This window comes from Dreissena polymorpha, chromosome 6 (genome assembly GCF_020536995.1).
Source record: "Dreissena polymorpha isolate Duluth1 chromosome 6, UMN_Dpol_1.0, whole genome shotgun sequence".
Classification (NCBI taxonomy): Eukaryota; Metazoa; Mollusca; class Bivalvia; order Myida; family Dreissenidae; genus Dreissena; species Dreissena polymorpha.
Genome location: NC_068360.1, coordinates 20,822,018 through 20,837,385, shown reverse-complemented (window position 1 = coordinate 20,837,385; position 15,368 = coordinate 20,822,018). Strand labels below are relative to the sequence as shown.

At 34.3% G+C, this 15,368-nt stretch overlaps 2 protein-coding genes across 4 annotated transcripts in view; one reads left to right on the top strand and one right to left on the bottom strand.

Moving 5' to 3' along the window:
- LOC127835099 (uncharacterized) overlaps positions 1-15,368 on the bottom strand; it is a 327,076-nt gene that overhangs the window by 53,640 nt on the left and 258,068 nt on the right. The gene's annotated exons all lie outside the window — the stretch shown is intronic.
- The window catches only part of LOC127835101 (uncharacterized), a 169,575-nt gene that overhangs the window by 85,549 nt on the left and 68,658 nt on the right, over positions 1-15,368 (top strand). For 2 of the 3 annotated variants that reach the window (XM_052361367.1, XM_052361370.1), the window contains one exon: positions 2,388-3,674. The exons of the other annotated variant lie outside the window; for it this stretch is intronic. Coding sequence is in view for 1 of the 2 variants with exons in the window: in XM_052361370.1 (XP_052217330.1) it covers positions 2,388-3,244 (857 nt within the window). In the remaining variant the exon portion in view is untranslated. The remainder of the gene's footprint in view (positions 1-2,387; positions 3,675-15,368) is intronic. 3 annotated transcript variants of the gene reach the window in all.

Here is a 15,368-nt window from a genome sequence, read left to right as displayed (position 1 = left end):
TGTAATACACAGGCTAGTTTTTGTAAAGCACAGTAACTATGAAGTTACAATATTAACATATTAACCTTTAATTATTAAAACAATTGTTGTTTTTTAGTTTTCATAAGAACTATTTCGATGTTGCATGATCCCTCCATAGAATATTACATATACTGTGTATTATATTTATTAAATTTTTCGCGGCGATCTTCATTAATGAAAGTAAACAAGTAAGTAATTCATGCTCAACATGGATTTACTCATAACACACTGTACTTGTAGTTATTACTATGTCTCATCCGGTTATATGTCAAACCCGTATAAACAGGACACGGTAGGTAATGTAAATATACCATTTGCACGTATATTTTATAATTCCGTGTACTTTTGTGTGTGGATGAACGCATATCGCTATGTATCTGAATCTGACTAGCAATATATGTGTGCCGTGAGTGAATCAGTATGGTCTGACTATTTTGCAACTTTTACTGATTATGGTGATACGTCGGCGTCGGTAAACAGCTGAAATCGCGTGGAACGGTGTGTATCTACCCCCAATCACATCAGTGTGTTGAATCTATTATAATACAACTACGAACTTCTTAAAAAAAATCGATTCTATAAAAATGGTTTTATTGTTTAGAGAAAGCAACATAAACTTTAAAAACTACCTCACAAATACACGTTTCGAGCTATACTCCCATTCTCTCGGAAAGTATATAATAACTTTTGAATTTGGCATATTTATATAAAAAAGTATTTTCTTGCAAATGGATGCATTATTTAATAAACACAAAGCTTATCAAACCAAACGTCGTCTTGGATGAGGCATCGGTGCCCTCGCCGAGAATATGTCGTCTTTTACGGCGTGCTGAATGCACATGCTATATTGTAACTTAAGCAACACTGTCCATGGATATTCGTGAAATACAACATGCTACATTGTAACTTAAGCAACACTGTCCATGGATATTCGTGAAATACAACATGCTACATTGTAACTTAAGCAACACTGTCCATGGATATTCGGGAAATACAACATGCTACATTGTAACTTAAGCAACACTGTCCATGGATATTCGTGAAATACAACATGCTACATTGTAACTTAAGCAACACTGTCCATGGATATTCGTGAAATACAACATGCTACATTGTAACTTAAGCAACACTGTCCATGGATATTCGTGAAATACAACATGCTACATTGTAACTTAAGCAACACTGTCCATGGATATTCGTGAAATACAACATGCTACATTGTAACTTAAGCAACACTGTCCATGGATATTCGGGAAATACAACATGCTACAATGTAACTTAAGCAACACTGTCCATGGATATTCGTGAAATACAACATTCTACATTGTAACTTAAGCAACACTGTCCATGGATATTCGTGAAATACAACATGCTACATTGTAACTTAAGCAACACTGTCCATGGATATTCGGGAAATACAACATGCTATATTGTAACTTAAGCAACACTGTCCATGGATATTCGTGAAATACAACATGCTACATTGTAACTTAAGCAACACCGTCCATGGATATTCGGGAAATACAACATGCTACATTGTAACTTAAGCAACACTGTCCATTGATATTCGGGAAATACAACATGCTATATTGTAACTTAAGCAACACTGTCCATGGATATTTGTGAAATACAACATGCTACATTGTAACTTAAGCAACACTGTCCATGGATATTCGTGAAATACAACATGCTACATTGTAACTTAAGCAACACTGTCCATGGATATTCATGAAATACAACATGCTACATTGTAACGTAAGCAACACTGTCCATGGATATTCGTGAAATACATTAACGAAGTAATATACATAAGTGAATAGTAAAACGACTTTGTGAGCACATGCAAATTACTTATAAAGTATAAATTCGTTAGACTCGAGTATTCATTTCATCAAGCGTAAAGTGTTATTTTGTTACGAATTGATCCAGTTCATAAAGCATTGGTAGTTATCTTAATGTATATATATGTCAAGAATCCCGTTTCCGTTGGTCGATAGCTCGCAAAATAAACTTCTATACATTCAACACTTAGCTGATAGTCTAGATGCAAACGCTAAATAATTGGATTTTCGCACCTGTCGCATTTAAGGAGATTAGTATTCTAAGTATGAACAATAACTACATCTTGCATATTATTATTAAATGGCATGATTAAATGCTTTTACCATACATCATCACGACACCAGTTGATTTACATGCGAACACTATTCAATCGAAATGTCAGCTACATCCTTGCAAAACCACATTCAATATTCAATAGTGTGTTTAGCTCATGAAATTAAAGCGCGTCGTACGTTGACTTACCCCACGTGTTACTAATATAATTGAAAGGGAAATAGTGAGTCCATATTGTACTTTGTATTCAGGAAATCCCAGTTCCATCAGTTCACTATCCCAGTCGAGGCCAGTCACCCTGGAGCTGATCGTGTCATTGAATCTACCAAAGTCTGAAGATAATGAACGCGAACCTTTGCTCTCTGGACTAGACTTCCTGTCGGACGGAAGACTGGTAGCTTTGGATAATCTTAACAAGAAATGTATGATACTGAACGAAGGGCTGAGGAGACTCGGACCACCATACACGTTAAAGTCATACCCCAAAGATGTAGCAGTTTTGTCTAATAGTGAAATAGTAGTGACATGTTTTGAATGTTTACTTTTTTTATCAGTGAGTTCAGACAATGTCATCAGTCTGACTAGGCAAATTAAAACATCGTCGAGTTTCTCCTCTATATGCTGCAAGACGCCAACACAAATGGTCGTGAGTACGAGCGATGATATCCGTAATGTTAGAATGATATCTGTGGACGGAGTTGAGACTGACTTTCAGCAAGTGGAGTTTCCAAAGAAGACGTATAAATTAGGCGATCGTTTGAGTGCGTATGTCCAGTCCAAGAACACGTTAGTACTGACTGACTATTACGCTAACACAGTGTACATGTACGACACCGTGAAGGGCACGTCAGTCACTATTGGGAACATACAGAAACCACGTAGTGCCTGTGTCGGACCAGGTGATACGGTCATGGTGTGCAGTGAAAATAAGAACTCCGTTGTGCACCTGACTGTACACGGTGACTTCCTGGGTACATACACCGTGGGTATGAAGTACCCATGCAGCATATGCGTGTCTAGGGATAGGGCTAGGCTGGCGGTGTCTAACTGTGCTATTGGTGACAGAAAACTTCAGCTATATAAGATACTACCAACACTCAATAACTAGAATGTGATCACAGATCAGCTGCTATCTATGTGGCCATTGAACTTCATCATTGATCAGCAGTTGGCGGTTTGTTGAAGTATGTGTTTGATCAAAGGACGGTTACAAATACATTGATGTAAATGATTTTAATAAGTTTGTACTAATAATAGTAATAGTGACAGTATTATTCATAATAGTGTCGTTAACAAAAGGAATGTACACATATAATTATTTTGAAGAATTACGTGCCATTTACACAATATAATGTTTAAATTCCACGTAGAAATGCACACATTGTGAGGAATTGCTAATTTGAATTTAGCTGTTTGCTCGCGCATTGTTTTAACATTTCAACAATTTGACCATCATCGGCTAGACTTCAGGCAAAATTACGGTATTATAATAAATGATTGTATAGATAATGCTTAACTTTTATTTTTAGTTACCAAAGGTATATCTTTATCGTAACTACAACTGAATTTCGATATTTTAGTATCTTAAGTACAAAAATATGTATCACCCAAAAATGTATCCACTTTATCTATTTATTTAAATTAAGTGTCGTCCTTTATTAGCCTGTGTGGACTGCACAGGCTCATCTGGGACGACACTTTACGCACATGCATTAAAACCTCTTTTCGCAGAACACGGCTCAAATACTTAATTATGTAATATGTACACAATTTAATGGTTGGCGAGTTATGCAATTATAAATCGCAATGGATCCAGGTGCAACCATTGCTTTTACATTTAGTTTTTTTATGACGAAATAATAATATTTAACATAATACAACAAACATCGATATCACATTAATTAACATTGTTCGTTTATTGTTTAGCATTTCCACATCATTTATAGCAACCTAATCAATTCAAATAAAACAAAATAGTATACTTTTGTTTCGTAAGGACCCATAACAATATAAAAACAATATGAAACGAGATGTGTTTGTGAAACACCATGTCCCCCAATATATTTGACCTTTGACCTTGAAGGATGACCAGGACCTTTCACCATCAAAATGTGCAGCTGCATGATATACACATGCATGCCAAATATTAAGTTGCTATCTTCAATATTGCAAAAGTTATGGCCAATGTTAAAGTTTGACGCAAACATACAAACCAACAAACAGACAGGGCAAAAACAATATGTCCACCAGTATAGACTGGGGGACATTAAAAGATCATGAACAGATTATGCTGTTTTGCTTAATACGACATAGACGCATCAGATTTTACAAAATATTGTCTTTTTGGAGTTATTTTGTCCTTAAACACAGCACAATACATAAACTCAGCTCTCCTCCATTGTTTGTGTTTATGACGTCATAAAAACTGAATCACAGACTCGATGTTATCACCATGGAAACAAGGTCCCTTAAAACTAAGTCACGACCTCAATATCGTTTCTGTGGAAACATGGTCCCTTAATCCGGAATCATAGTCCATTTCCAATACCTAATCACCATCTCGATGACTTGACGTGGAAACAATGTCCCTAAAATATCACTATGGTAACAGCCAGACCCTAGTCTAAATGACATCATGATGACAACAAGGTCACTAAAGCCTGAGTATGGTCCTAATGAAATCAATATGCGAGAATATCCCTAGAAGAAGCACATTTAAAAAGACAACACTATGGTATCAGGCTCCATAGAACAGGAATCGCATTTCATATGATATCACTAAGGCAACAAGATCACTAGAATTTATCGTCCTCGTCTATTTTTGGGCTGGCAGTCTCAGCTCTACTTGCAGCCCGTCTCTGCATCAACGCTTCCTTGTCCAGCAAGGCTCTCTCTGTGACCTGGGAAAAAAAATAAACATGTTATAAGGAACAGTTATCAAGCCTTTTGTAAATGGCATGCACAGAGTGAAATTATACATACATTTTTCCGGGGAAAAAACACAAATTAAACTTACTGTTTTATCAAGTATCTTGTAATTTTCCACTTTGTCTGACAGCATGATTCGTTTAATGGTGCGTGGATGGTCCCTGATAAGCCCCGCCTTCCTCATTTCCATATCCACCTTACGTAGGAGTATCTTGCGTGCCGCCACACTCACATGCTGTACGTCGTCCATTAGCCAATCACTCGTGTTCACTCTTAGTTCACGTGGGACAACCTGATGATTTGGTCTGGAAACATTTCTGGATGTTCATAAGGTTATTAATACCCAACATACTGCTTTGTGAAATATGTGAGACAGTTATGAAACTAATTGCTGTACTTTGACCTTCCACTTCTTATTATGACCTCGGCTTTAAGGTTGCACGTTTGTGATTGTGCTCGACACAACAACATTTTATAGTGGTTAATTGTGTTACTTATTTTGAAATCTTTAAATTGTTAGGAAATATGAGAGCAGAAAATATCATTCTGACAATGAATTTGACATTCAAGTAAGTATGGTATTGACGTTTATGGCAGCAATGTCTTTTTATGCCTGACACATATTGTAATATAGAATTACGTCTGAGCAAAACTGTTTCAAATTTTTTGAATGCATGTTAAAGCAAGAGAATAGACTGGCCCTTTTCGGATAATAAAAAGTTGTATTGCTACTTTTGACCCCAAGGAATTACCTTGATCTATAAAGGTTCGTAAATTTATGTTGTTTTTTATGCGTCAAACTGTCTCAACATACTAGGCGATTATATTTATTTTTTGGTGTTTTGCATAAAATGCAGATTAGCTTTAGAATAGACAGAAGGACAACTGGACTGACTGATGGACGGTACGATTCCTATTGTTATCAAGTTTAAGAGTGGTCTATTTTATTTTCTTATTTTCACATCATAGACCTTCACTCAAACCTTTCCAATCTAGATCAGATTTATGCTATATGGTAAATAAAATATATGTTTGCATGTATTTCAATTTATTGTACTGTTGTTGAGCACACATTTTGTTTTATTTTCCGTTACACTTGCAATCCAACTTAACCCATTATGAATGCCATCCAAAGTAAATAACTGTTTATGGTATCGTAATAGCAATATTTATTCTTAATTTAAAAAATAGAAATTACAAATGTCCACCCCCTGTATTGTGTTTTCTCTTTGTCATTATATGACCTTTTAGACTGAAGCCAGTCATGTCTGCTTCTACACAATGAATTTATTTAACAGAGTCCATTACTATATGGCTTTCGTTGTATGTGTGTTTATTGTTGCAAATATATTCTGACCTATTATAAAATTGTACATTTTGTATTTTTGTTGATATGTGTAATTAAATACAAACAAAAGTTTAGCAAAAACATAAATATAGAGATAATTGCTTTCATCATAATTCGGTGTCATTTATTATGATGCTGGTTCTTTCAATTGCATTTTAATAACTGGTAATTATACAAAAATGTATATATAATTATGCTCATTTATTAAGATAACTATCATAAATTTCATTTTGATTATTGAAAAATGTATAATATTCCGTGCATGTATTATGATGGTAATATGGTGTGTGTTTGGTCTTGTATAACTTTAGTGATAGGTGATTGTAATAGCTTTAAAAGATTTGCTGTTATGTTCATATAAATTGCATTTTTAGCTCATCTATTTTTTTGAAAAATGTTTATGAGCTATTGTCATCACCTTGGCGTCGGCGTCCGATTAAGTTTTGCGTTTAGGTACACTTTTCTCATAAAGTATCCATGCTATTGCATTCAAACTTGGTACACTTACTTACTATCATGAGGGGACTGGGCAGGCAAAGTTAGATAATTCTGGCTTGCATTTTGACAGAATTATGTGCCCTTTTTATACTTTGAAAATTCAAAATTATGGTTAATTTTTGTGTTTAGGTCCATTTTATTCCTTAAGTATCAAAAATATTGCTTTCATACTTGCAACTACTAACTACCATAAGGGGACTGTTCAGGCAAAGTTATGTAACTCTGACTGGCATTTTGACAGAATTATGTGCCCTTTTTATACTTAGAAATTTGAAAATTTGGTTAAGTTTTGTGTTTAGTTCCACTTTTCCTAAAGTATCAAAGCAATTGCTTTCATACTTGCAACACTTACTAACTATCGTAAGGGGACTGTGCAGGCAAAGTTATGTAACTCTGACTGGCATTTTGACGGAATTATGTGCCTTTTCTATACTAAGAAAATTGAAAATTTGGTTAAGTTGTGTGTTTAGGTCCACTTTTTTCCTAAAGTATCAAAGCCATTGCTTTCATACTTGCAACACTTACTAACTATCTTAAGGGGACTGTGCAGGCAAAGTTATGTAACTCTTACTGGCATTTTGACGGAATTATGGGCCCTTTATACTTGAATATTTGGTTAAGTTTTGTGTGTTGGTCCACTTTACCCCTAAAGTATCATAGATATTGCTTTCATACTTGGAACACTCGCAAACTATCATAAGGGGACAGTAAAGGACAAGTTGCCTAACTCTGGTTGTCAGTTTTACCGAATTTTGGCCCTTTTTTGACTTAGTAACTTTGAATATATGGTTACATTTTGTGTTTAGATTCACTTTACTTCTAAAGTATCAAGGCTATTGCTTTTAAACTTTAAATACTTTCATGCTATCATGAGGGTACTGTACCTGGCAAGTTGAATTTTACCTTGACCTTTGCATGACTTTGACTCTCAAGGTCAAATTATTAAATTTTGCTAAAATTGCCATAACTTCTTTTTTTTATGATTAGATTTGATTAGATGCGATTGATACTTTGACAAAACAACTCTTACCTGACATACCACAATTGACTCCCTCCAAACCATCCCCCCCTCCCCGAATACCCCCCTCAATCCCCCCATTACTTTTTTTAATTAAAGATCATCTAATAAATGACCACCACACCCTCACACTATACCCCCCCAACCCCCACTGCCCAAAAAAATGTTTATGCCGCTGGTAGGGTGGCATATAGCAGTTGAACTGTCCGTCAGTCAGTCTGTCTGTCAGACCGAAAAAAACTTTGACATTGGCCATAACTTTTTCACTTTTTAAGATAGCAACTTGATATTTGGCATGCATGTGTATCTCATGGAGCTGCACATTTTGAGTGGTGAAAGATCAAGGTCATCCTTCAAGGTCAAATGTCAAATATATGGCGTCTGTCCGTCCGAAAACTTTAACATTGGCCATAACGTTTTAAATATTAAAGATAGCAACTTGATAGTTGGCATGCATGTGTATCTCATGAAGCTGCACATTTTAAGTGGTGGAAGTTCAAGGTCAAGGTCATCCTTCAAGGTCTTCCTTCAAGGTCATCCTTCAAGGTCAAAAAAAATTAATTCAAAGCGGCGTTCTTCATGAAGCTGCACATTTTGAGTGGTGCAAGTTCAAGGTCATCCTTCAAGGTCAAGGTCAACCTTCAAGGTCAAAGGTAAAAAAACAAATAAAAAATTTCAAAGCGGCATTATCATGAAGCTGCACATTTTGAGTGGTGGAAGTTCAAGCTCAAGGTCAATCTTCAAGGTCAAGATCATCCTTCAAGGTCAAAGGTAAAAAAAAAATCAAAGCGGCGTTATCATGAAGCTGCACATTTTGAGTGGTGTAGGTTCAAGGTCAAGGTCATCCTTCAAGGTCAAGGTCATCCTTCAAAGTCAAAGGTCAAACAAATTTTTAAAAAATCAAAGCGACGTTATCATGAAGCTGCACATTTTGAGTGGTGGAAGTTCAAGGTCATCCTTCAAGGTCAAAAAATAAAATAATAAAAAATCAAAGCGGCGTTCTCATGAAGCTGCACATTTTGAGTGGTGGAAGTTCAAGGTCAAGGTCATCCTTCAGGGTCAAGGTCATCCTTCAAGGTCAAAGGTCAAAACAATAATTAAAAATTCAAAGCGGCATTCTCATGAAGCTGCACATTTTGAGTGGTGGAAGTTCAAGGTCAAGGTCATTCTTCAAGGTCAAGGTCATCCTTCAAGGTCAAAGGTAAAAAAAAAAAATTCAAAGCGGCGTTATCATGAAGCTGCTCATTTTGAGTGGTGGCAGTTCAAGGTCATCCTTCAAGGTCAAGGTCTTCTTATAGGTCAAAGGTCAAAAAAATAATATTTCAAAGCGGCCTTCTCATAAAGCTGCACATTTTGAGTGTTGGAAGTTTAAGGTCAAGGTCATCCTTCAAGGTCAAAGGTAAAATAAAATAATTTCAAAGCAGCGCATTGTGTTTCTGACAAGCACATCTCTTGTTTTTTTAAACATGGTTAAAAAAACACAAATATTTATTTTTATTATTTTATTTTTGAAATACCGTCTAACCATCCCACCCAAGAATCCTCCCCCCCCCCCCCCCCCCAAAAAAAAAATTAATATTTTTTGTTTTGCATTTTTTTGCATTTTTGGAAGATGATGTAATAAATGACCACAACCTCACACTATACACCCCTCTCCACTCCACCCCTCCATCCTTTGTGATTGAAATTGAGAAAGGTCCCTACACCTTTAAAAAGAAAAATAGATGAGCGGTCTGCACCCGCAAGGCGGTGCTTTTTGTTATTGCATTATCTTGACATATTATTTTTAATTTATTTTTGATGACTGATGATTGTTTTATCAGCCTTGTTTTTTTATAAAAACAAATGGAATGGCTTATACTACTCAAAATTTATGGTTTTGGTGATGTAGTTTGTAGCATTTAATTCAGTTATATGTTCTTTGTATAATGATTACCTGTACTTAAAAGTATTGATGAATATATTGATGATTTTTTTTACACAAAAAGAAAGATAATACATAACTATTAAAACAAAACCTGAACATTTGGACTTCCAGGGAAACAGCTCCTATCACATTTAATGTGTTAATTCCATAAAAAGTAAATTATCTTTAATTGTGTAACTATTATGATGAATCAATTTGTGCAATTGTTTTAACCAATATATGTTGTTATGCTGTATTTTCATTTGCAATACATGCTTTTGCAAGTTCAGCAAAACTCAAATAACGTGACTGTATAAAATAACTTATTTAGTATTATTAATATCAATGTCGAAAGTAAAAAAAAACATATAATAATGCCCGCTGTCGTAAGATGAATGATCTAAGGCGAAAGTCACCGAAAGAATTTTGGAAAATATTTAAATCGCGAAAACAATCGGCAACCGGAGATGATATTTCAAATGAAGAATTTAAAAACTATTTTAATACACTCATGTCTGGTGGCGACACGCAAACGAATGATGATTATTCAAACTTTATTAGCCACTTTGATAATGACCAAGATATTGGATCGACATTTGAATGCCTAGATAGCCCAATCTCGGACACTGAAATTTTAAAAACAATTAAGAAACTTCGTGTTAATAAATCATCATCAATTGACAATGTTCTGTATGAATATTTTAAGGTATGCGCACCACAAATAGTCTGCCCGCTTAACACATTTTTTATCACATACTGAACTCAAAGTCATTTCCCCAGAGTTTGGGCCTCGTGCATGATTATCCCCATTCATTAAAAAGGTGACCAATCCGACCCAAATAATTATAGGGGGATTACACTAACAAGCTGTTTTTCTAAATTGTTCACTATAGTATTTAACGAGCGACTTAAATTATGGGCTGACGAAAATTCGGTTTTAACGGACGCTCAATTTGGATTAAAAACAATTATGGCTGTATAGACTCAGTGTTTATTTTTAACTCGCTTATACAGAGACAAATATGTAATAAGAAAAAATTGTATTGCTGTTTTGTGGATTATCGTAAAGCATATGACTGCATAGATAGGAATAGACTGTGGTACAAACTAATACATTTAGGAATAGACGGAAAAGTATTATCCGTGCTCCGGTCTATGTACAGTGAAATTAAACTTTGCGTAAAACATTTAGGAACATTGTCAAATTTTTTCAGTAGCAACATTGGACTATTCCAGGGGGAGATCACCTCTCCGATCTGCTTATCTTTCTTTCTAAATGATATTGAGATGCACTTACAGGAAAATATAAATGCAGGTATAAATATTGACCAAATCGCTATTTTTTTATTACTATTCGCTGACGACGCAGTGCTCGTATCTGAATCCAAAGATGGACTGCACAATTCTCTAAATAGTCTTTATTCATATTGTCAAAAATGGAATTTAATAGTAAACATCGAAAAAACTAAAGTAATGATCTTTCGAAAAGGGGGAGGGTAGGTGCTACCGATAAATGGTTTTATAATAATCAAGAGGTAGAAATTGTTAACTCCTTCAACTACTTAGGGGTTGTGTTTACCAGCGGCTGGTCATTCGCTTTAGCAATGAAAACACTTGCGGGGAAAGGATTGCGATCTTTACATGCGCTTATGTCTTTAATTAACAATAACAAAGTACCAATAAATATAATGTTTAACCTATTTGACGCGTATGTCCTATCAGTATTAAATTACTGCTCGGAAGTTTGGGGTTACGATCAAGGTGAAACTTTAGAAAGAGTACACAAAAAGTTTTGTAAATGGGTCCTTATTGTAAAACCCTCTACAAATACTCTTGCATTGTATAGCGAACTGGGTAGATTTCCACTGTATATCGAAAGATGTATTAGAATTGTTAAATAATTTTTAAAAATACACACAGTCAAACAAGAAAATTGTATTTTAAATACCGTGTTAAACGAACAATTAAATAACATAAATGCTAACAATTTTCGTTCAAACTGGGCATCAAAAGTGCGTCTGATACTTTAATCCTCGGGCTTACATGAACTATGGATGTATCCGAACTCTGTTAAAATAGAAACATTCATCCCAAAGCTAAGAGTCCGACTTCGCGATATCTATATTAGCGATTGGCGATCAGGACTAGAAAACTCAACGTCTCTAGATGTATATAGAGAAATAAAACTTAATTTTGAAAAGTCAGCATATATTAGCTTGTTGGAAAATCCAAAAAACAGAAATGTATTGGCCAAATTATATTTATCATCCCACAAATTAAATATTGAAATCGGCCGTCATAATAATGTGCCTAGACAAGTTAGAAAATGCACCCTCTGTAACCTAAATGATATAGAAGACGAGTTTCATTTTGTCCTAAAGTGCCCCATATATATCCATATTCGGAAAGAATATATTTCAAAATATTTCTATGCACACACGAGTATGCTTAAATATGTTCTACTTATGCAAAGCGAAAATAAAACTACTTTAAAAAAGCTAGCAACATACTGCAAAAAAGCTTTCCAACTAAGAGAAACGTTAATATCTACAGTTTAATTATAAAATCGGTGATTTACACATCACTCAAAGTTTTCATACACCCAAATCGTTTTGAATATTCAGGTTTATGTATGCTTTTTGCTGTATGTGTTTTTATTTGCTTTTCAAATATTTAATGTATTGTATAATTGGTATGAAAGTAAGTTTGATGCATACAAACCCTTGGATCATGTTTGTGTATTTTTTGTGCTGCTTCTCCTTTTATTTATTTTTCAAATACTTACTGTATTGTATAATTGTTACGAAAGTAATCTTGCAGCATACATACCCATGTATCATGTTTGTGTATGTTTATGTGCTGTTTGTATTTTTATTTGTTTATCAAATATTTAAAGTTTTGTGTAACTGCTATGAAAGTAATTTTGTCGCATACATACTCCTAGATCATCTAAATTTCTTTTTTCGCATAGATGGTTGACGCTGGGGTATGAAACAATTTAAATTAAATTGACTAGTGTATATAGATGGAGATTATACTTTTAAAACTAAGATTGCCCTCTAACTGATACTGTTTTAATATTTACTAAGGAGCAATATCCCTATAGACCAACTATAGTTTCGTTTTTCGTATAGGTGGTCAACAAAGGGGAAAGAACTATTATTAACACTAATACATTACTTATCTACAAGTAAGCGTAACACACTTCGACATATGATTTTCATTACAAACAGCTTTAAAGTTATCAGCATTTCTATCCGATAAGTATAAATTTCATTTAACTACGAATGAAAAATAACATTCAAATATAAAGTTGGATTATGCGGTTATATATGCCCATCATACGAATTCATATTCATGTATTTTTCCTTGTTAAAAAGACTCAAAGGTTTAAATGCATACAAAAAAACGAGTAATATCTTCCATATGAAGATTTAAACAATAATTCTATTCACTAGTGCAACTTGTTGCAGAATAATACAATTAGTGCTGCAAGTATTAAATTACGTTTGAAATTATGTTATAACATTCTCACGAAAACACATTGACATGTTTACTCCTTATATTGTAAATTGATCTTTCTTCGAAATTAGTATATTTTTGTTTGTATTTACTTCATGCTGTTATTGTATACGATTGTAAATGACGATGAGCTTGTAATGATTAAGTCTGAATAAACGATTCTGATTCTGATATTATTCACTTACATTGTGGTATACGTCTTCCACAGAGCCCGTCTGTCTACATAATTGTTTTGTCTGTGAACGTGACTATGTACATCCTTGACATTTTCTGAAATACAATTAATAACTTATTGTTATTTACTGTTTTTTTCAAAATTGTTTATAGAATACCTGTATCTACCTCATAAACATTGAATCTCAACAAAAACTCGATTGTGTCCAAGACACTGATAAGTCAAAACATGAATCAACACATACAAATAAACCAGTTAGTAAAAGATTTTTTTTCTTAATTAAAACATCATCTTTAAACATGTATATACTTCATACTTACTAGCACATTACAAAAGGCATAAATATGCTTAAATAAGTTGAGCCGAAATTCCTCCCTTTAAAATCCCATAGAACTACCGGTGTAACCATTCAGCTGTAAATGTATGAGTGAAAATGACCAGTTCAAGAGCGGCAAAGTACACAACATGTCAGGACGTACCTATATAAACAGGTACAATTGTGCAAACAAACCGACAAACGTAGTAATAGAGCCTCAGACAAGTGCAATGCCTAATGCCCCAAAATTTGTGGGTGTGTTAAAAATTTCCAAACGTTATTTCCAACATTCGGCTATCCAGATAATTTTATAAGAATTCCTACATAAGTCAACATGTTGGTATATTGGTTTCTAATCTTCAGGATGGGTCTTTATTATTGCAAATAATGAGGGCATTGACAAGATTATGCAAAATTCACTATACTCAGTTGTTGTTATTTATTGTACAAGTTGAATGTTGGTCAGAATTACCCTTGCAAACAGGACCAGGTGTATTCGGCCTTCAAAGCAGATCACTGGACAGTCAGTGGACAGGGGTAAATCTTGAAGGGTCTCATCAACAATGCAGCCGTTGAAGCGATCTGTAAATATAAACATACATGTATGTACATAACTGCTGTCTTACAGCGATGATAATGAAATATTCATAATGGAAAGTTACACGCATACTCACAATGCATCAAACAATATATCGTGGGTATGTAAACATAAATAAGTTTTAAAGATAGTGATTTCATAAAATGATATTTTGTATATTTGTTTTATGTAAAAAAAGAAAACGTAACTACATCGTGTGTGTTTTGCATTTTATTGAAAAGCAATTAAAATCCTTAAGGAATGTTATTTATATTTTGATTATTGTATCCAACAAGAAATGAAATAGCAACATCGGAGACTGGGTCGCTGTCAAATCAAACTATTGCTATCCTAGTAAATATTCATTATTTCTTCACTTTGGGTATTTTTGTGTTGGTTTAAAGGTGATACAGGTGTATGTGTTTGTTTTGTTTTTACAAATAAAGCTTCACAAGTTAAACACATATTAGCACATTTAGTAAAACATTTACAAGACCATACTTAGCTGTATAATAGCCTACCCCCGCCACAGCCTATTTGGTTTCCTTTTCGCCATCGCATCATAATCATCATCATTTGTAAATTCCAAACCTTTCTTATAGACACTGTCTGCACCTTTAAATGTATAGACATAACCACATTTTCCACATTTTAATACATTCAATCACTCTTACTCCTGCTCATCATCAGCACTGGGTGATGGACCTTTCCTGACAACGGTTTGCCCTGAGAATGGCGATATATAGCAAATGCGATTGTCGAACAAGATGAATATATAGTCAGAGCCTGAAGTTCCCATCACTCGACTCACCTGAACAGAAAAGCATACATTGTCACGTCAATTCAATAACCACCTATCTGCAGGGCAAAATATATTAATGTTATATATCATCGAGTGATCATATTTCATAAGTCCATATTAAAACTAAGTGCTATAAGTCAAT